Genomic DNA, 23,851 nt, shown 5'->3' on the forward strand with positions numbered 1-23,851 from the left:
AAGGGTGATTGATCGGTAGATGTTGCATTTAGTCTGATATTCGTAAAACTCTGCCATGGAATATAATTGTTGCATCTTTTTCATGGAAATCTTCTTCTTGTCATGTCTATAAATATTAATCCCCCTGACGATACAGATATTGATGTTTTTTATCTCCATCTTTTCTGTTTCTTTCTTTTATACTTTTTGCTAACCACCGCCTTCAGTATCCATTTGGATACAACCAGAAGCTGTATGTGATACCCATCTCAGGAAAATCTGACTTTGAGCACAAATAATCGAAACAAGCAAATGAAGGGAACAACAAACTATTCACAACATGTAATATGATGGAAAATAATTTCTGTATATATATTAAATACGCTTAAGGAATAAAACAAAGGGGCACAAGATTTATAAGGTCTTGTCATTTTGATATCTATATACACTGGCAAACTCAATGTTTACTGCACTCCTCTTTATCTTGTCTGAATCTATCCTTTACCTGAATGGTTAAACTCTTCATTTTATTTCCATTGACATCCTTATATATCTATTATTGTTTATCTAATTAATTTCTATCCATGTTCTGAAATTACAACTGTATATGGTACGTGCTCCTTCTGTTAGTAATAGTGAATAAAAAGAAATTTGCTAATTGTTGGCCTAAAACGGGATATCTTTATCTTGTCAGTGGGCTTGTTAGCTGTTTGAGAATTGAGATGGCTGATTGTAACCACACCCCAGAGGCAACCAATGTGAAGCAACACCATATTTCCTTAGTGGTGGCAGATATTGAACGAATGTTAAGGGGTCCAGAGAGTGAACAGCATCAATTTTCCTCCGAACGCTGCATCTTCAGAGTTCCTAAGAACCTACGCAGGCTAAAAGAAGTAGCTTGTACTCCTAAGTTAGTCTCAATTGGTCCCTTTTTTCATGAAGATGAAAGCTTGAAAGGCTCAGAAGAGCATAAGCTGAGGTATCTTAAAGATTTTTTAGGTCGAAGCACTAAAACTAAAGGGATTAAAGACTGCGTAGAGGCCATTGCAGAGCTGGAAGATAGAGCCCGGAGGTGTTATGCAGAAGGCATCCCCTTAGATAGCGAGAAATTTGTAAAGATGATGCTGCTTGATGGCTGCTTCATCGTTGAGTTCCTTCTCAGATATGGATCTGTTCGATACAGACAGGAAGACGACCCCATTTTGAATACCATCTGGATGCTTGATATAATGTCTGACATGGTTCTACTTGAAAACCAACTTCCATTCTTTGTTCTGGACAAGATATTTGAACTACTAGAAGATGTTCCTGCTGATCAGTCACAGTTTCTTGACTTAGCCATCAGTGCATTTAGCTGTCTTTGGCCAAACGTAGTACCGCGTAAGAAAGAGAGATGCGAAGTAAAGCATCTGCTCGACTTGGTGCGGGAATTCTTTGTGCTGTCGTCAACAGACAGAAGCAAATCAAACTCACATTTAGATAAACAGCTTCAGCGTTTTCCGAGTGCAAGAAAGCTCTTTGATGCAGGAATTGCATTAAGGAGTGTTAGAAACAAGCGTTGGTTGAGTATAAGCTTTGATAATGGAGTCCTGAGAATCCCACGCATAACCATTGATGACATGACCAAATCTCTTATCCAAAGTCTTGTCGCCTTTGAGAAGTACTATCACGGGGATTCTTTTCAGACGCACATAGCAGACTATGTAATGCTGATGGATCGACTGATTGTGTCCCCTGAGGATGTGCAAGTGCTCGAGAACTTTGGCATCATCAGAAACACGGCAGGAGACAGTCGCAGTATAGTCAACTTTTTTAACGCAATTGGCAAAGAAGTGAACTCATTCTGCATGGGCTTGCATTTTCAGGATCTCTGTCGAGATGTAAACGAATACAATTGGAGAAGCCGGTGCAAATACGTTGCGCTTGCTTACCATCAGACTCACTTGCAGAAATGGATATTGATCTTGAGGAGAGAATATTTCAACACTCCGTGGGCGTTCATTTCGTTCTTGGCTGCCGGAATGCTCCTCGTTCTTACAATCTTACAAACTGTGTACACCATGAACTAATATAATTCCAACAAGGGCAACCGACGTTTCTCTTGATATATTGACTTGTGGAGGATCGAAATTGTCTCTGTTGAAGAAGTATGTATTTACCATCAATAACACTGAATAAGTACTGTTAATATAGGTTCTATTAATTACATATACCCCCAGTACTTTAGGGGAGGGGGTGTTCTAATTAACCCCCTAAACCATTTTTACGCCATATACCTTCCTGTACTTCCATATTCTCAAGCCCCCAACGGTTTACTTAATTGTCCACATATTATGTGTTTCTGCTTTTAAAGCAAAAATCAAGATCAGGTGAAATGTGATTACTAATCAATGTTGGTTTTCTTTTCTTTTTTTTTTTCTTTCATAATGCTGATATCATTATCAATGAAAATGAGGGGAAGAGGACTAAGTTACAGTCCTAATACAAGAAATTAAAGTGCAAAATGAGAAACAGTGAACAACAGAATTCACTCGTCTAGGAAATCATATGAAATTTTGGTTTGACATTTGGTGGGGAAATAGGCCTCTAGCTCATTGGATTCTTCATGGGTACCATCAACTCTCCCGACTATTGCCCTTTGTAAATGATGTTTAGCACCCTAGCTAACCATAAAATATGGGTTATTTAGGCCACAGTTAAGTTCTCTACCAGCTCTTTCTTTTTTTTTCAGGCTTTTGTGTGTGTAAATGACATTCATGATTGGGCTTTTCTGGCCAGGATCGAATACCTAGATTCCTATGCTCCTTATTACGAAGATTTTTTTTTTTCTTGTGAATCTTGTTTGGGGAAGATTAATACAGGGGATGTAAGACAGAAGAGTTGTGCTAGCCAAGTATGTCACCTCTAATTGGGGGAAAGTTTGCATCTTTTCACGTATTTGCGCATGGGACATGTATATGTTGGATATAGGGCAGATCCAGCTAATTTAAATCTAGGCCCAAAAATTTTTAATCCTGAATATAGATTTGGATCCACATTTGACTGATGAAACAAACAGAATCTATATCAGATGCAATTTAATTTAATATGACCCACATCTGCCCCATCAATTCGTGTCAGATCAGAATATAAACCCAATATATCCTCAGTTACATATCCTAATTTGAATTATTGGCAGCATGTATAAGCATTCCTTTATCTTCATTTTGTCTCATATGAAGTGGGACCACATCATTTTACTTTTTTTAAATAAATATAAAAGCAAAAATAAAATCTGAACCAAAAGGTGAACCGGAATTTACACTCTTTACATTTGTACTCTTCACATTTGCATCAGTGCAAATGCAAACAAATTAATAGAACCTATATCAGCACTACTTGATGATGATGACTGTTTTTATTTATGGAAAATACATACTTCTTCTAGAGAGTAGAGAGTAGAGACAATTAATGATGTACCACAAGTCAATATGTATCAAGAGAATGTCAGTTGCCCTTATTGGAATTAGGTTTCATGGTGTATATAGTTTGTATGAATGTAAGAACGAGGAGCATTACTGCAGCTAAGAATGAAACGAATGCCCACGGACTGTTGAAATATTCTCTCTTCAAGATCAATATCCATCTCTGCAAGTGAGTCTGATAGTAGGCAAGCGCTGCATATTTGCACTGGCTCCTCCAATAGTATTCGTTTACATCCCGACAGAGATCCTGAAAATGCAAGCCCATGCAGAACGAATTCACTTCTTTGCCAATTGCGTTAAAAAAGCTTACTATGCTGCGATTGTCTCCTGCCATGTTTCTGATGATGCCACAGTTCTCGAGTACTTCCACATCCTCGGAGGTCACAATGAGTCGATCCATCAGCATTACATAGTCTGCTATGTGCATTTGAAAGGAATCTCTATGATACTTCTCGAAAGCAATTAGATTTTGCAGAAGAGATTTGGTCGTGTCGTCAATGGTTATACGTGGAATTCTCAGGAATCCATTAGCAAAGCTTATGCTCAGCCAACGCTTGTTTCTAACACTTTTCAGAGCAATTCCAGCATCAAAGAGCTTTCTTGCACTTGGGAAACGTTGAAGCTGTTTATCTAGATGTGAGTTTGATCTGCTTCTGTCAGTGGACGACAACACAAAGAATTGCCGAACTAAGTCCAGCAGATGCTTCACTTCACATTTCTCTTTCTTACGCGGTACTACATTTGGCCAAAGATATCCAAACGTATTGACGGCCAAATCGAGAAACTGTAACTTTTCATCTTTCTTTTCTTCATCGTCGTCTTCTAGTAGTTCAAATATCTTGTCAAGAACAAAAAATGGAAGTTGGTTTTCAAGTAGAAGCAAGTCAGACATTATATCAATCATCCAGATGGTATTCAAGATGGGGTCGTCTTCCTGTCTGTGATCAACAATTTGATATCTGAGAAGGAACTCAACGATGAAACAGCCATCAAGTACCATCATCTTTACAAATTTCTCGCCATCTAAGGGGATCTCTTCTGCATAACACTTTCGGGCTCTATCTTCCAGCTCTGCAATGGTTTCCACACAGTCTTTAATCCCTTTAGTGCTTCGACCTAGAAAACCTTTAAGATACCTCAGCTTATGTTCTTCCGAGGCTTTTAAGCTTTCATCTTCATGAAAGAAGGGACCAATTGAGATCAACTTAGGAGTACAAGCTACTTCTTTTAGCCTACGTAGGTTCTTAGGGACTCTGAAGATGCAAAGTTCAGAGGATTGTTGTTCACTCTCTGGACCCTTCAACTTTTTTTCGATATCAGCCACCACTAAGGAAATATGGTATTGTCTTTCATTTGTTGGCTCCAAAATGTGAATGTGATTACAATCACCCATCTCAAACAGCTAGCTAGGCCACTGGCAAGATCAAAATACATCCCATTTTAGACAAACAGTTTGCAAATTTCCTTTTCTAATTTTCTTCACTATAATATGGAAATTATAGTGGGAAATTAACTGGAAACTGGAAATTAAAGAATCCATTGGATAGATGGATGTTTGATGGATTTCATGGTGTAGGGATTTAAGGGCAAATCTGGACTTGAAGGGGATGAAAATGGTGGGGACTGAATAAAAATTGGAGAAACAAAAATAGTAGATAAGGATGTCATTGGAAATAAATTGAAGAGTCGAGCTTTCATTTTCAGGTAAATGGTGGATTCGATTATGATACCGGAAAGACATGACATCCAAAAAAATTTGTGACCAATCAACGGGTGTCAACCAATCAGGTAGAATTACCATGTCTTTCCGGCACCATAGATTTTCCCAGTAAATGATATATTCAGAGTTTCAGACAATTTTAAGTGAAATTTCTCTTTTTTGGCACATGGAATATTTTATAAATTGGGTATATCGTAACGACAAGACAAAGAAGAATACAGTAAAACTATGAGTTTATGCAACTTTGAAATTTCACATAGAGGCATAGAGGAACCCATGGAAAAGCACACTAGGAGATCAAATTGTTCAAGTCTATTCATGGTCTTTCATGGATCCATTTGGCAAAGAAATCCAATAATTGGATAATTATGGAAGGGTTTACTTGATTTGCTAATTTTCTGAATATCCAATAATTGTTTTACGATTATCCAATTGTCTGAAACCCTTTTTTTTGTAGTAGTCTGAAACTCAATTGAGTTTCATATTGAAGTTGATGTATTTGTTTTAGGTGAATTTGCTTTGTTTCCTAATAGGGAAAACAGAGTTTTAGATTATGCCTTGAATTTCAAGGTAAGAATTTGTATTAGACATTTTGGCATGGTCTTCTACTTGGAATATAATAGTAATACCACATTTCTTAAGGTTTTCTTGTTATTCAAGGAAAACGGTGATAAATAGGACCCATTTATCAAAATTCTATAGGGTTTGGGTTTTGTTTTTAGGGTACCTTGCACGACCCAAACCTGATTTATACATACTCTATACATATATGTATGCATGCATGCATGTGGTAAAATCTATGGTGCTACATAGACATATACATAATACTGGAACAGTTTCATTGACCAATCAAAAGCCCCGTAAATTTTAATAATAAAAAGTATTTGATTCGTTACTACTTTCATGAGACCAGTTGGTTGGTTAAAAGTGTTAGATAGTGTATGCCCATAGCTCCAATTAGGTTGATGTACATGAATATTTATCTATAAATGAATACAGTACAATATTGTTTCATGTTGATAAAAGTATGTTTTCTGTGTATTACTCCTTAAACTGGACACTTATAAAACTCGTGTTAGTTTAGAATGTTTTCAACCATTGGATAGACTTGGGGAGTTTACGTTGACAAGGCTGGCATTCATATACTACCAAACAATTGGAGCAGCTTGTCTCAGTTGCTAGGATTAGACCCCAAGCACAGGCAGTGCGTGTTTGGAAGAAAAACTAAACCCAAACCAATTTCTAGTTATGCCCTAGACCTAAACTGATGGAAACCTAAACTACCAGCAGTGGATTTCATCTATGTTTGAAATTTGGTTTTGCAAAATATATTTATACATTATTATACTATTATTTTATGAAAAATGTTTTCAAAAGGTTTTAATCCTGGTATCCATCCAAGCAGAGAATGTAACACTGTATCTTGCAGTTAGGGGAGAGGTCCTTCCCTGTAAACAGTGTTCTGATGATTATGGGCTAAGAGGTTAAGTGTAAGAGACTATTACAGAGCTAATTACTTAATGGTCTTTATCTCACATAAGTCCATTATCCTTGGTTCTTCATAGGGTGGCTAAGTCCAATGATCATTTAGGTGTAAATGTTGGGCATAAACTGGACCCATGCTGATTGCTGGCTTAGAGATTCATTGCACTGAGCAGCAAATTTAGCCTAACCTCTTTTAGAAGTGGGGTCGAACACTTGTGGACTTGTGTGAGACCTTTGTGGGGTCACATGCCATACAATATCAGGCCTAAAGTGACCATGCAACACCTAGGAACGTGAGCCACTAAAGAAAATGGGCCAAAGGCCCATTAATAATGAGATTAGTTTAGTTGTATGGAGCACATGTCCTCTTAAGAGGTTAATGCTTATCTATTAAAAGAGTACAAGTTCAAATCAAATTTGGATAGTCTCCTAATTAGGTTAGGAGAGTGCTCCATATAAGGGGGTTAGGAGGAAGAGGGCGAATAGAACTTCTTCTCTTCACTCGCTCTCTCATCTTCTCTCTTCTCTCTCAAAAACCCTATCATGACCTAGCCATTGAAAGAACTGATTTTTATCATTTTCCCCACTATGTTTTTGCAAGAAAAACATTGGGGAAATTAGGCTCACAAATCTCAGTTAATCCAAGGTAGTTGGATAGCAGTTTTATAGAAAATAGTGTTACTGAACCGGCTTCTTATTCACTGTGCCATATTCGATTGGTGGCCAGCTTTTTGGATTGATTTTGGGCGTGTACTACCACTCTGGGAGATACTATTTTTGGACTCCGTATCAAGTACAATTGGTTTATTTTCGCTTTCAAATCTGGTTTGGTTCAATGTAAGATCGATTCAAAATTTTCAAAATTCAAAATCTCAGGGAAATTGGTTCCCTGGTAGGGTTAGAAACTTTTTTGAAATTTGGCCAACCATTAAAACTGGTTCGGCCATCCATAATTTGGATTCTAACCCTTCCAACAATAAGTTTTTCTGCTATCATAGTTAAACCCTAATAAATATATCTTATATGTTTAAGAAATAATATATAATAAAAAGGGCTCAGGATTTAAATCCTTCCCCATGGAAAAGCACCCTAATAAATATATCTTAAGTGGGACATCACATTTCACTTATGTGATGATAGGTTTGGGAAATTGGGGAAATAAATTAAATGGGTTTGGGGTGTGAAGGGAAATTTTCGTGGGTATCCTACCTGATGCCTATCCCTAGTTATAAATATATGTTTTGAGTATTCCTTTGTAGTGATTAGAATCCTCCATTTGTAAAAAAAGTGGAAGTCATGCAATCTCTTCAATCTATTTCTTTTCTTTTCTCTTTGTAAGATAAATTGACTCTTTGGATTCCCATTTTAAGCTCCAAGGGTTTGCTTTGGGTCAAGCTAGTGATAGATTTCTTTAGGGGGGGGGGGGGGGTGCACGTGAATGTAAAGGGTAGAGATATAATACATGAGGCCCACACTGAGAGGTCTAATTAATGATTGTGGGCCCCATGTAATTTATGATGGGTGTGGAGTGTTATCATTGGTTCCACAACTTGTTGAACAGTTATTGCCTTAAGCTAATCCTATCCCCTCTCCCCCCACACCAAGAATGTGATAAATACAACCTAATCAATTGGTTACCAATTTTATGATATTGGTTGATTAATTTTCTCGTATTATGAGCCCTTTATTTCTATATATGCTTATGGTATATTGTTTTCTCCAAGATTTTTTTATAATTGTTGACAATACAATTTATTGAAATTGGGTCCAAGGGGGAATACTTGGATCCTACCATATTGGACAAAAACGCCCGATCACCTTTAATTTTCCAATCTAAATGCTAAACCCCTAAACCTTAAACTCTACCTAGGTAGGAGCAAAGTATTTTCAAGTGTTTGTTGTTATTGTTAATTACCACAATTTGTTTGCTCTGGTCTGCATATAGGTATAGGAATGCCAACGGGGCAGGTTCATATTCCTTGTCCTTGACCCCAATTTTGAAATAAATCTCCTTTCATGATGGGGTAAAAGTTGTTTTCCATCCTCAATCCCCAACAAAGATGGGTTCCCTATGGGGACCCAAATCCCCAAATTTTGTTAATTAATAATATTTTTAGAAATAAATTTACTTAAAATAAAGGAAAATTTTAAAATATAAATGATATTTTAGATTTATTTTGATATATACAATATAAATAAACAAATAAAATAATATATATTTAATATAAATAATTTTTAATATATATACGGGGTCAGGGCGGGGAGGGGACTTCATTTCTCATCCCCATCCCTACCCCTCCAAAGCAATCCCCATCCCCAACCCCATCAGGTCGGGGAAATCGGGTATCCGACAGGGATGGGGAAAATTGTCATCTTTATATGGGTTGAAATTGTTGTTTCTTAGGTAAGTTTAGCATACAAAATCTAAAAAGTTCATTTTATAAGCAAATTTAATAAACAAGAATTATCTACAATATAGGTAACTTTTAAATGCTTAGTGCACTTATTACTTGTTCCTATTGTTCGTGCTTAGATATAGATATAGATATAGACAGATAGATAGATAGATAGATATTGCATATATTGAATTGAAACAAATCCTTATCGGATATCTAATAAAATGATCCAAATTGAACTCAAATCAGGGATTAGAAAATCCGATGGATTCAAATTTGAATTCATATAATATGCATTTTCTATCGGATCAAATTCCAATATAGCCTGATTCGAATCCAACTGTTTACATCCCTAATGAAAACGGCGACACCCATAGCTGAGGACAAAGTAGAAGAAAGAAACATATGAAAGGTTGAATTAATGGTGGTGGGATATATAATGAAGATGGTGAAGGTAGCATACACAGGAGTGATGTCACACGAGTAGGAACATTAGAGGTTATCTGTATATTTGGACTCTATGGAGTTGGTCCGGTTTGTTTTTATTTAGTTAGGAAGTTGTTGGGGTTTAGGCCCATTAGTTTATGTTTTTCTAAGTTGTGACTGTTCAGCTTTTAGTAGTCGCCCTACTAAGGGCATCCTTGTAATATCTCATCTTTTTAAGTTAAGTATACATATAATGAGAGGGGGGCGGCTAGGGTTAATTTTCACAATCCTGGTTGACTTCCTACTCTCTTCTTCTTCTCCTTTCTTCTCTATTGTTAAAATCTTCATCTTTCCCCTCTTTCCTTCACAAGAAATTCGACTAAATCTACAATTAGTGATCTCTACTTGGTATAAGAGCAGGCCGAAGGTTCCTTGAAGTTGTTCTCTCATGCAGCCCTAGATCGGCCGACTGCATGATGATTTAAGAGGTTGGTCGAAGCTCTCAAGTAAGCCCAGTTTTTGGATTTTTTTTTGTGGATCTGTGTGCCCTGTAGTTGGTCTAGGGTTTCTCATCAAAATCAGGAAAAACTGGAGAAAGGGGAAGAGTCATGTTTCTGTTGAACTCTTCAATTTTGACCTAGGAAGTGGCGCCCTAATTTTTTAGGGTTCCTTGGAGTTTTTTGTAAGGGGTGATTCAAGTCCTGCCTGATTTGGAGGCTTCTAGAGAGGGTGTCTACCTCTTCTCTCTCTTCTCCCATCCCACAAAAAAAGAATCTTTTGTGGGAAGAAAGTCTAGGACACCAGAAAGGTGTTGTTGGTTCCAAAAGGTGTTTTGTTTGATATTGCTGCAAATTTTAGTTATTTTCTTACATTTTTTGAGAAGCATGGAGGACCACGGAGTTGAAAATAAGCCTGGGAGTGAAATAGGACCAATGGGAGGAGGTGCTGGAGACCCTTTCGGGGTTGGGACCATTACTACAGTTAGGTTGGATGGTGCAAATTACTTAGAATGGTCACAATCTGCAAAGATGGCCATTGGTGCTCGTGGGAAATTAGGGTATATCACTGGTGAAGAGGTGAAACCCGAAACTAGCAACTCCCGGTGGGTACAGGAGAATTATATGGTGATGACTTGGTTGTGTAATTCCATATTGCCACATATAAGTGAAAACTTTTTATGGGCAAATACAACTAAGGAAATATGGGATGGGGTTGTAGAAACCTATTCATAGAGGGAAAATGTTACTAGGGCTTATCAATTGAGAAATCGGATTATTGCTACAAGGCAGGGAGACAGATCTGTTGCAGCCTATTTTTCAGTCCTTAAAACCCTGTGGCAGGAGATTGACCATTTAGAAACATTTGCTTGGGAAACCACTAAGGATGCAGCTACCTATCAGAAACATCTAAAGAAGTATAGGGTGTTTGAATTCCTTGTTGGCCTTAATCTTGAGTATGATATTGCACGACAGCACCTTCTTTCCAAGGACAGTGTTACTTTCTCCTAAGCATATGCCTTTGTGTTAGGGGAGGAGTGCAGGAGAGATGTGATGATGAAAAACCTTATTTCTGATCAATTTGCCAGGGTAAGTGTTGTGAAACCTAAACAAAGTGGTAGTGACATTAAGAAGGAAGATAAAAGAGATCTAATCTGTGACTACTGTAAGAAGCCTAAACATACAAGAGATACTTGCTGGAAACTTCACCCACATCTTGTGCTGACTATGTTGAAAAATTAGAAGGGAAATGCACACATGACAGTTATTGGTGACATTCCAGCCTCTCCTACTACAGCTGCTCTAGAGTTTGTTGTAGCTATTGCAGTAAGGGCCGAACTTGAGAGGTATGGGCTACTTCTAAACCAGTGGGATACAACTAGTTCCAGTTCAGCCGCAAGTGAACAGCAAGGTACAGGTGGCACTGGTGGAGTCCACTCTACTTCCTTTGCTCACACAAGTAGTTCACGCGTCACTGCAAATTATGTTTCCACTTCAGGTAAGGAGGGACCTCCTTGGATTATAGATTTTGGAGCCTCAGAGCTCTACTATTTTTTCAACTTACCAGCTCTATTCTGGTAGAGATAGGGTCTCCACAGCTGATGGATCCCATATTCCTATTGCTAGGAAGGGATCTGTCAAGATTAGTGATTCTATTTCTCTACCCTCTGTCCTTCATGTTCCCAGATTGAGCACTAATTTGTTATCTGTTAGTAGTTTGACTAAGAACCTGAACTGCTCAGTAATTTTTTCTCCTAGTCGTTGTATTTTGCAGGATCTGGATTCAAAGAGGACGATTGGGAGTGGTCGTGAAGTGAATGGAATCTACCTCCTAGATGTACTTCCTTCTCATTAGAGTCATCATGTCAGCAGGGATAGTGAGTCGGGGTTTGTGAGTCAAATCATGCTTTGGCATAATCGTTAGGGTCATTTATCATTTTCTTCTTTGAGTTTTTTGTTTCCAAAACTTTTTGAGTCTATTAGTTTGTCAAGTCTAAAGTGTGAAGGTTGTCAACTTGGAAAGCATTGTAGACATTCATTTAAACCTAATAATAAAAGATGTTCTTCTTCTTTTGATGTTATTCATTCGAATGTGTGGGGCCCTTACCATGTTCCTTCTATGGGAGGCTATTGCTATTTTCTCTTATTTATGGATGATTTCTCACGATACTCTTGGATTTACCTGATGAGATCCCGCGATGAGGTACCATCCTTGGTGAGGCAATTTCATTAGATGGTACTAATACAGTTTGGAACAAAAATAAAGGTGTTCAGATCTGACAATGTCAGGGAATATTTTAAAAGACATCTTGCCTCATATCTGTTAGAATATGGTGTTGTCCATCAGAGCAGTTGCCCCTATAGTCCACAGCAGAATGGTGTTGCAGAAAGGAAGAACAGACACATTGTTGAGACTGCAAGAAGCATGATGATCACATCTACAGTTCTAGTTCAATTTTAGGGTGATGCAGTTCTCACAGCAGTATATCTGATTAACAGGGTGCCTTCTCGTATACTTGGATTCAACACTCCATTCAGCCTTCTTTTTCCTCAGGGGGAGATGTTTCATGTTCCTCTGAGGGTGTTTGGGTGTGTCTGCTTTGCACACATCCTTGGTCCTCACCGCTCGAAGCTTGATCCCAAGGCAAAGAAGTGTGTCTTCCTTGGATATGCAAAAAATCAGAAAGGGTACTGTTGCTATGATCCAGTCTCTAGGAATCGATATGTTACCATGGATGTCACCTTTTTTGAATCCACGTACTTCTTCTCACAGAATCCTTCTCAGGGGGAGTGTTTTGGGGAAGTAAGTCAGCAATCTATCCCTCTCCCAGTTCCAGTCCCTGTGTCACCTTTTATGCTTGACCACCACTCTGTACTACCTACCTTGCCACCTCCTTTGCGCTCTGTTTCTCAGCATTACTCACGACAGAGACTTCGCAAGGCGGTTGATTCCACTATAGTAGAACTCATACCACTTCCTGTCAATCCCTTGGAGACTCCAGATTCGGCTGATATGGATTCAGGCATTCCTCTTGACCCCGCTACTATTTCAATTCCCATTGATCCTACTAAATCTGTTACCAATAACCTTGATCTTCCTATTGCTCTTAAAAAAGGGAAGAGAAAGTGTACTTCTCATTGTATTTCACAATACTTATCCTACAATGGACTTTCTCCTTCCTACCGTGCTTTTCTCTCTTCTCTTGATTCAGTGTCTATACCCAAGGGTGTTAGTGAGGCTCTCTCCAAACCTGAGTGGAAGACAGCTATGCAGGAAGAGATTGCAGTTTTGATTAAGAATCAGACATGGGACGTTGTAGATCTACCAGAAGGCAAGGAGACAATTGGACGTAAATGGGTTTACACAGTAAAATATAAGGCAGATGGAAGTATAGAAAGGTACAAGGCAAGACTTGTTGCAAAAGGGTACACACAGACATATGGCATTGATTACTTAGAGACCTTTGCGCTAGTTGCAAAGATGACCTCCGTTTGAATACTTCTTTCTCTTGCTGCCTCACTCTTGGCCCTTGTTTCAACTTGATGTGAAGAATGCTTTCCTAAATGGGGATCTGCAAGAAGAAGTGTATATGGATATTCTTACTGGTTTTTACAATGATACTGAAAAGGGAAAGGTATGTAGGCTTAAGAAGTCACTTTATGGCTTGAAACAATCTCACAGAGCATGGTTTGACAGATTCAGACAGACCTTGATTGCTTTTGGCTACACTCAAACTCAATCCGATCATACCTTGTTTGTGAAGCGAAGGGGATCTTTGGTGTCAGTCCTAATTGTGTATTTGGATGATGTTGTTGTCACCGGGAATGATCTGAGTGAGATTGATGATCTGAAAAAGAACTTACATAAAGAATTTGAAATTAAGGATCTTGGAGAACTGAGATACTTCTTAGGCGTTGAAGTTGCAAGATCAAAACATGGAATTTTTATCTCACAAAGGAAGTATGTCTTGGATCTTCTTCAAGAGACAGGGAAGCTTGGAACAAAGGCAATTAGCACCCCTATTGATCAGAATCATAAAATCAATGCATCAGAAGGTGAACCAGTAAAGGACATTGGGAGATATCAGAAACTTGTGGGTCGGCTGCTATACTTGTGTATGACAAGACCAGACATCTCCTATGCAGTAAGTGTAGTAAGTCAATACATGCTTGCTCAACGAATCCAGCATTGGGAGGCAGTTGATAGGATTCTTGCTTATCTAAAGGGACACCCGGGCAGAGGCATATTGTTTATTGATCATGAACAGTTGAAACTAGAGACTTATACAGATGCAGATTGGGCAAAATGCCTTGATGACAGGAGGTCAAGTTCAGGAGTGTGCACCCTAGTTGGGGGTAACCTTGTCTCATGAAAGAGTAAGAAACAAATAGTAGTGGCAAGATCAAGTGTTGAAGCCGAATACAGGGCCATGGCACATGGAGTTTCAGAACTTCTCTGAATCCGTTCCCTGTTAGAAAAAAATTGTGTACAGGCAGAAGAACCTATGATGCTATACTGTGATAACCAGGCAGCAATTAACATTGTCCATAACCTAGTCCAGCATGACCGAACTAAGCACATTGAAGTGGATAGACATTTTATCAGAGAAAGGGTAACTTTTGGAGAAGTTTGTCTTCCATACATTGCTTCTAATCTGTAGCTCGTTGATGTTCTCACAAAAGGCGTTGCAAAGAACAAACTGGAGCATGATCTACGCAAGTTGGGAATGTGTGACATTTACTCCCAACTTGAGGGGGAGTGTTGAGTTGGTCCGGTTTGTTTTTATTTAGTTAGGAAGTTGTTGGGCTTTAGGCCCATTAGTTTATGTTTTTTTAAGTTGTGACTGTTCAGCTTTTAGTAGCCGCCCTACTAAGGGCATCCTTGTAATGAGAGGGGGGGGGGCGGCTAAGGTTAATTTTCACAATCCTGATTGACTTCCTATTCTCTTCTTCTTTTCCTTTCTTCTCTATTACTGAAATCTTCATCTTCCCCCTCTTTCCTTAACAAGAAACTCAACTAAATCTGCAATTAGTGATCTCTACTGACTCATTGCACTAGGACAAAAGATGCCATGTGTAAATACATTTTGAGTGAGAAAAATTAACAGGGTGTCTTTGCCTCTATAGCCCACTTCATCAAAATCTAGCTAGGTTTTACTAATTAGGTTGTGTTTGGTAGCATTGGTGTTTCTAGACAATTTTGAGTTGAAATGCCGTTTATGTTTGGAATAAAATCACCACTGTTTGTACTTGAATCTCTGCTTAGTTCGAAGTTTGTGTTTTTCCATTCATGCCATAATAATCAGTCAACACTCAACCCCACTTTAATTGATGTTTCTTGAAAATCCTCTGGTTTACGTTTCAAGTAAATCTTTTATGATTGTTTCAACTCTAACAGTTTCAAGCCAAACACAAAATTAAACATTAAACTTAAAACGCCTGAGTGGCACTATGTGACAGTGTTTCAGTAGAAATTTCTATACGGTTCTCGTAAGACTAGGTCCACCACGATCCATCACAACAGCTCTATAAACAAGGATCCCACATACAGGCTGATGTGGTATAGCATGATTGTCGCAATATCATCCAGTTCTGTAATTATGAACCGTATAGAATTTGGACTCCCTCTTTTTACCAAATCAGAATTCAAAAAATCTACCATTATTAATGCATCAATCTCTGTGTCATCACGAATTTGATTTGGGGATTAATTAGAAATGGCATGAAAAGGGTATCAATGAAAGAAAAAGAAACAGCTACAGCAATTTCATGGCAGAGTTTTGTGAATACCAGACCAAATGCGACAAAGAGCTGAGAATTCTACAAAGCACCCATCTAAACATGCATAACAGAAAGATATATATATATATATCCAGATAACAGGAACAAAAGCTGAAGCTTACCTTACTCAAAATTCGATCACTTTCTTGTCGTAACAACAACGTTCATGGATGATATTTCAAGAAAGCTAGCTAGAGCTTTTCCGTATTTCTTCCGATGATATTTCAAGCAATATAATCTAGTCAGGAAGAAAGCTCTCTCAAGTTCCTTGTTGGGAAAGGCAATATGAAGGCAGGAACTCGGAAAGTGTCAAGGAAAATTAATTTTATTGACTTGAAAAGTCTGAAGTCATCGTTGTTATGTCGATCTGTAATCATTTATTGACTTGATAATTTATTTTATTGTTTCTTTTCTCTGTCATCAGAAGCACCTCTTGGACTTTTCGGATTTTTATGAATATCATAACGCACAGGTTTTGCCTTTATGTTTTAGAAACGAATATCACAAAGCAATCACCAATGATGGTACGAGAGAACGACTTTCGCATTGTCTCAACAGTTCAAAGTTGGTTTTCTTTACGTCTCACCTAACTGTGTATTCCTTCCACGAAGCATGGTCTTTATTAATTAAATGAAAGGGCTAATTAATTAAATATATCATGTGGCTTGTCTAAACTACTTAAAATTACATGTGGTTTTCATAAAAATTATTTAAGTATATATAATTTGTGGGGTGGCCCTACTTGACACAAATAGGCCCTCTATTACGGGTGCTCACAGTCCATGGGCCTAGCTGCTTTTCAAACCTAATCAGAGTTATAGATTCTTGGAAAATCAGTAATCGAAATTGAATTGAAGTCGATCAGTTAATCGGTTGATCATTTGATTTGTCGGTTTTCAGTTTTTTTATATTTATAATGTATATTATAAAAAATTGTATAAATATAATAAAAAATTAGAAATATGTATAATATTATATATTAAATAATAAATAATATATTATATATATGCATATTTATTAATTTATAATACATAGAAAATATAAAATATATATAATATACATAAAATACATAAAAATATATGTATACCGGTCGGTTCAGTTAACCGCCGGTTTTTTATATTGGTTAATTGAAATCAAACCGATACCTTTGGTTTTTTAAAAATGTCAAACCGATCGGTTCAATTAATCGGATTTTCGGTTTGGTTCAGTTTTTCGGTTTTTCTTGCCCACCCCTACCCTCTATTATGAGTTTACATTTGCGTTGCACAAAGTGTGCCCCACGTGCACATCTCAATGTGCATTGAAAACATCTTCCATACTTGTCATTGGGAGATGTTCCCAATACATGGTTGGGATATATTGTGGGGTATTTGTGGGGAGAATAACAAGGGAGATATTCCCAATGTGCGTCTGTAGTGTCCTTTGAAGGTCAAAATCAAATGACACCACAAATAAAAGAAAAAAGGAGATTAACCTTTGGTTGAATCAGGGAAGAATGATGTGGAAGGGAATCCATGGTGAGAGTAGTTCAATGATGTGGGATTGTTGGAAGTAGCTATGAGGTTCTGAGATGGTTTGGATGGGATGCCCATACAAAGATGAAAGTCCCCTCCCTACAACTCTTAGTATCTTCTCTTATGGTTTTTCTCAACATTATCTGATTGGGACACTAATACAAAGATGAAAGTCTCCTCCCTACAACTCTTAGGGGGCGTTCGCTTTTTGAATTTTGAGAGGGGGGAAAGTTGGTCAATAGGATTAAAAGTTTATTTTCTGAGTAAGTGATAACCATTTCTTGGGTGGGTAAATTAACTTTTCCATCTTGGCAAAGTTGCCAACACTTGGATGGGACAAAAATGCCCCTTTTGATAATGGAATTTTATGGGTAAAATGGTCATTATCTTATTTACTTAAAAAATAAAAGAACATGAGTAAATGCAAATGCACTTACTCGAGTAAATAATTAACTTACCGAAAAGCGAACGGGGCCTTAGTATCTTCTCCTCTGGTTTTTGCCAACTTGATCTAATTGGGACACCAATACAAAGATGAAAGTCTCCTCCCTACAACTTTTAGTATCTTCTCCTCTAGTCTTTACCAATGTGGTCTGATTGGGATGCCAATATGAGATAAAAGTCTCCTCCCTACAACTCTTTGCATCTTGTCCTCTAGTCTTCGTCAATGAAATCTAGTTGGGATGCAAGTACAGAAACAGAAGTCTCCTCCCTATAACTCTTTGCATCTTCTCCTCTAGTCTTCTTAGGGTTTTGAATACTATTAAGAGAGTAAAATATGACTATAAAATATGATTGCTTGCTGAGAAGAAAAGGAGAGAGAGAAAAGGAAAGGAAAGAAGAAAATGAAAAGTAAAATACACACGATTTTTCTCATTAATTCCATTGAGGAACCTGAAATTTAAATGTCACTATATATAAAGAGTGGCAAAAGCTAGGGCTTGAGTCTCTTGAAGTTGTGGAGAAGGTAAGGTCAAGGTAGTCTTCCATGAAAACTAAAGTTGATTTTTGAAAGAAAGTTAAGTGCATATTTTGAAATTTAAAGAACAATCAAGGGCATTTTTGTCCTTTTATGTCTTTTCATCAATCTTTATAATAAAAATGTTTTAGTAAGGTGGAAACCAAAAGGTATATTTAAGTAATTAACCCTAAATAAAATCAGCGATGGTTCAAATAGAAAATACTAACTTATTTCAAAACGAATCCTTGATTAATAATTTATGGGCTTCTAAAGTTTAAAATTAATTAACCTTAAACATTAGATACAAATAATTAATCATGTCTTTTCCTTTTAAATTGATGACAAAGATGAGGATAAATAGAGATATTCACCCTTGAAACTTAAAAATGAATTTAGTTAGTGATATAGTGATACATTAACCTTACATATATAGGAGGTAAAGTTGATTCCTCCATTTTCACTTGGGAGATGAAACTCCCCCTTTCTATTTGGGTAGATTCGTTCACTTCATTGGCATCTTTTCCCACATATTTTTCAACAATCATTTTTCATTTAATCCATAATTTTTCCCCCTTTTGTATCATTTGTAATGGACTCACATTGGACTGGACTAGATTAGACCAAATATAGTCCAATTGACACCTCTACAGGGAAGCCCCCTAAAAACCCTAGTTTTGTTGTTGTTCTCACATTGAATTCTACTCCTTTTCTGGTGTGTTTAGATCCTCCAGTTGTAGACATTCTAATTAAGGTTCCTTCCATCAAATGGGGAGAACCGATTGTTCTTTTCACTAATGAAGAGATTAAGAAATCTCTAAATCCTCTTCAGTTTGCTCTAGTGGGGAAAAGTGTGCATGGTCGACATTCCTTGGCAAAGATAAGGGAGTTCTTGGTGGGAACTTTTCATCTAAAGAAAGCAATGGTTGTGACTACTCTCTTATTCGTTTTGTGAAGCAAAATTCTTAAGGGTTTGGCTTCGAGAGGTAATAAGAATTAAAGAATATCTTTTTCAGTTTCTAAAGTGGACTCTAGGAATGGAGTTGGGGTGGGAGCCTTCGGTTGTGCCAGTGTGGATATCTTTATCGAAACTCCCAATTAATTTTTATAATGATCGCTATGTGCAATCTATTGCACAGATAGCTGATAGGGTGTTGAAAGTGGATCAAGCAACCACAAGGTTAACCCGAACCACGACGACTAGGGTTTGTATAGAGGTCAATCTCATAAAGGATCATCCATGTAAGGTTTGGGTTGGACTCAGTAGGAAAGGATTTCAATAGGAGATATTGTATGAAAATCTTCCTCTCTACTACTCGTTTTTCGTTTTGCTTCAAGCATGGGCATGAAGAATCGGACTACAAGCTGAATAGAAAAAATGTGATAAATAGAAAGAAAAAGTTCAAGTAGGAAAAAAAAAGAGGATAAATCTAAACAGGAACCAATGAAAACTAATCCCAAAAAAGCTCCCAAGTCATAAGTTCAGTAGGTATTTCAAACTACTAGAAGGTTGCATGATTGCACCCATGGTTTAGGTCTAGATTTGATGCTAGATGACAATGACTGCTACAGAAGATTCAAGATCAAAAGTTGAATTTCTAGGTGGGATTACGACTACTCTAGGCTAAGCCAAGGGCAATTTGATCTGTAAACAACGAAGGAAGGAAGGGAGTTTCCTGTCAGATAAGAAACTCTATTGTATTAATGATTTGGAAGGTTTTAGACAAGAAAAAAAAATATTTTGGATGATTGTGTGTTGTGTTGGTCAGATGGAAGAATCAGATGAAACTTTGGTGGCAGCTTCAAAATGGCTTGTAGGTGAAGGAAATATCAATTTCTAGCTTGAATATTGGGCTGCAATTGAAGGATGTTTTGTCTGCAGATGGGGAATGGAATTTGTCCCAAGTGAAGCCTATTCTCTCTCAGCATATAATAGAGTCGATTATGCACTCTAGAATCTATCTTTTCAACAAGGAAGATAAGGTAGTTTGGTTGGCAACTACAGATGGGAAATTTACTTCCAAAAGTGCCTAGAATGTGATCAGAGTATTGAATCTGTAAGTACCTTGGAGCAAAGCTCTCTGGAGCAAAACCATTCCCTCTAAAATTTCCTTTTCTTATGTGGAAGTTGATTCAGGGTGGAGTGGGTGCTCCTAGCTTGTCAAAACACCCTTCCAAATTCCAACCCACCAAACCCCCTTCATTTTAAGAAGTTTCAAAACACCCCCTCATTCCCATTATACATAGGAGAGTCAATTTTGAGAAGGGGGGAACTAATATGGTGGGTGCTCAACCACAAACCACACTCTAAGCCCCTCTCTCACAATAGGTTTGAATCCAACAAACAACAACTTAGGTGTTCCAAAGTAGCACCAATCAGAACGGTTTCCCCTCTGGCATCACCAAATCAACCTAGAATGTGTAGTTCGATATAGTTATTCTCAAGCGACCAATTTCCCATAAATCCGGTTCCTACTTCAACAATATAGCAGTGTTCATTCCCTACTCGAAGGCTACATCGAGGTAATGTCCTTACCTCACACTCTGTTATTTTGATTCAAATTTTGTGTTCTTTGGTTTAGTTCATTTAGTTTTTCTTTTATTAGCCTCCTTTACTTTTTTTGTTCCTTCTTTTCCTTTAGGTTTCTCTATGTTGTTCATATCTCATTTCTATGAGTGTGAGAGCTGTCGCGTTTTCTTGCATTTGGGGGAACCGGTACACTCTTTTGACTCTTGAGACCAACCAACTGAGTTTGAAAGTGGGGGTACGGTCCTGATAGAAAAGGGGTGGTGTTTCCCACCCTTTTGCTCAGGCCCCTACGTCCAAAATGAGGCTGGTCCAGAAGAGAGAAAGAAGCACTCTCAATATCCTTCCAAGTTGTTGGAGAGCATTAGCTCTCAATCTAAGTTCAAAAAAATTTCATTATTTAAAAAGTTAGAAAGGAAAACTAGCATTCACACTGACAAGAGAAATAGTGCCTAACCACTTCTCTCTCTCTCTCTCTCTCTCAACTTACCTAGGTTGGCCTTATCCTAGCCGAATGATGTGGAGTCACTATTAATTCCAAACATTTTATGAAATGCAAATTTGGGAGGCCCATCACTCCTAGTTATCTATCTTGATGGGTGGTGATTAGGGGTGAGCAAACAAAAACCAAAGACTGAACCGACCGAAAAAACTAACCGAAATTGAACAAAAAAATTGGTTAATTGAATCGGTCGATTCAGTTTCTGTTCGATATTCTTAAAAAACCGATAGTTTTGGTTCAATTTCGGTTAACCATTCAAAAAAACCAGCAATTAATAAATATTTATATAAATATATCATGTTATATATATTATATATTATATTTTTTAGTTTTTTTTTGAAAATCGAATAAAAGATTTCCATTTATTCGGTGCCTAGTCGCCTACTGTACCGATTTATTAGCTACAGTGTATGAGTCTAAGAGACTTTCAGCCTTAAGGTTCAAATTTCAATTTTTTTTGAAATTTGAACCTTTCAAGTTTCAATTGAAAGTTTGGGAGTCTACCTCTGCCAGAGTGTCTGACTGTCAGTCCTCTTTTGTCTTTTCCCAAACTGCCAACTCTTTTTCTTAGCTTTCTCTCTCTCATTTATCTCAGTTTTTTCTTCTCTCGCTCTCTCAGCTCTCTTCCACTCCAAAGGTTGTGTGGCTTGCGCCAACCACCAACACGACAATGACGGTCGCTGCCTCGCCGGCAAGCAAGCACCAACGGTCCAACTAGTTTCGCAAGCAAGGATCAACTCTCTCACTCTCTCAATTCTCTCTTCTCTCTCTCTCTCACTTCTCTTCTCTGTGCCTCCGCCAGGCCCAACCACACCACCTCTCAAGCTCTCATTCAAGCAACACTCATCGGCAACCACCAGCACCGACAACAACCAACGGCACCAACAGTCCGATACTAGTTTTAGTTTTTTTTTTAAGTGTATAAAAAATCAAAAAACCGAATCGTGGTTAACCGATCCACTAGTTAATCAGTTGCATCGGTTCAATTTCGGTTTGCATATTTAAAAAACCGATCAGATCAATTTGGTTTGAAAAAATACCCCATGATTTGGTTAACCAAACTGTAAGCACCCCTAGCGGTGACTCTATCTGTTTGGCCATGAAGTGAACAACAACTAGTTTTTTCGAACATTCACACATAGTAATGCCAATGACCATATCTCCCACTTATTAGATAATATAATGTCTATTCACCATGTCAAATATCTTTATTATTATTAATGCCAAAGAAAATTTACAAAAGAATAAAAACATCCAAGACCCTAAATAAGTTCAAGCAAATATAGTGACCCAAATTCAATTGTGCCATCTATGCGTAAGATTCATCTCCCAACCCATCAATTTTATGATATAAAGAGGAGAGATTCACTTAAAGAAAACTGTATTTCTACTCCATTCTAAACCCTCTTTCATCATCTACAACAAAATTAAGTAGCAATTGCAACAACCTATTGCTTTGATCAGCAATGCAATTCACTGGGAATACCTAATTTCCTGTATCGAATTAATCATATTTCTCTCTCCACAAGTACAGAAGGAAGAAAATCCAAGGAAAGTGCCAGCATATATAATGTCCCAAATGACCTGCCTCGGCCAATCGTGAGCAAATCTTTGAGTCTCCTCTCAAAGTAGACCATTGAAAAATTCACGAAGATATGAAGAAGCATGCATCCCTTAGGCCTTGGCGAATAAGCTTTGGAACTGTCCTTAACAAATGCAACCATGAACAGAAGAAACCCAATCACGAAGAATGGACCAATAAACAAACCAGAGGTCTTGATCAATAGAGGCCATGTCTCCTACAGTCTCACAGATAATGAGGATGGGATTTGTATCTTTGACTCTAGTTTGGTGGTGGTATTTTGATCATCACTGGTAGAGGAAGAAGATGAATAGTGTTTTGATTATTGAGCATACCTAACAATTATATTAGTCACCATGTCATCCTGTTCGTCGTCTTTGTGTTCAGGTTGCTAGAAGAACATATTTGAGGCAAGTCAATAATCCCTAAATTAATTTTGAGATGTCAAAACGAAGAACAATGTAGAGCATTTCTATTGGAAAGGAAAGGAGAGAGCGAAAGACATCACACTTTCCAATATATATATATATATATATATACATGTGCTAAGTAAAGAGTATATAATCATATTTAAATTTTATGACCTGCACCAAAATCAAGGCAAATATTCATTTTATATAATATAAATATAGATATTACATGTTTATAACATTATATAAATTAAAATAAATAATCATCATTTTAATAGCAATAGAGAGGAATCGATATCGATTAAATCAAAATTCAATCCAGCATCCAAAACATTAAACTCGGATCACATTCTGATTTGACCCTATCCAATCGAATGAAAATCTAAACCTGGTCATATGTAATGCATATTTATAGATATTATATATAACATTCTATATTTATATACATTATATATAAGTTAAAGTATAATTAATTTAATTTTTTTTCTTTATTTTAATGGCAATAGAAGAGAACTGGATTAAATCCAATATATTGAACTCAGATCGGATTGGGATTTCAAATTTCAATAATCGGATTGAATTCAGATGCAACTGAATCTAATCCGAATCG

General features: G+C 37.4%; 2 protein-coding genes across 2 annotated transcripts; one reads left to right on the forward strand and one right to left on the reverse strand.

The window, feature by feature from the left end:
* On the reverse strand, positions 1 to 16,202 carry LOC104599124 (UPF0481 protein At3g47200-like). The gene is made up of 2 exons (XM_010261508.2): positions 15,871 to 16,202; positions 1 to 4,857 (listed from the first exon to the last, which is right to left on the reverse strand). Exon 2 carries the CDS (start codon positions 4,834 to 4,836, stop codon positions 3,466 to 3,468), a length of 1,371 nt encoding a protein of 456 aa, XP_010259810.1. The 5' UTR covers positions 4,837 to 4,857; positions 15,871 to 16,202; the 3' UTR covers positions 1 to 3,465.
* Positions 702 to 2,366, forward strand: LOC104599123 (UPF0481 protein At3g47200-like). The gene has a single exon (XM_010261507.3). The coding sequence runs from the start codon at positions 702 to 704 to the stop codon at positions 2,046 to 2,048; it is 1,347 nt and encodes a 448-aa protein (XP_010259809.1). The 3' UTR covers positions 2,049 to 2,366.
* Positions 16,203 to 23,851: the final 7,649 nt, after the last annotated feature.

This window comes from Nelumbo nucifera, chromosome 2 (assembly GCF_055504915.1).
Source record: "Nelumbo nucifera cultivar China Antique chromosome 2, China Antique-T2T, whole genome shotgun sequence".
Lineage (NCBI taxonomy): Eukaryota > Viridiplantae > Streptophyta > Magnoliopsida > Proteales > Nelumbonaceae > Nelumbo > Nelumbo nucifera.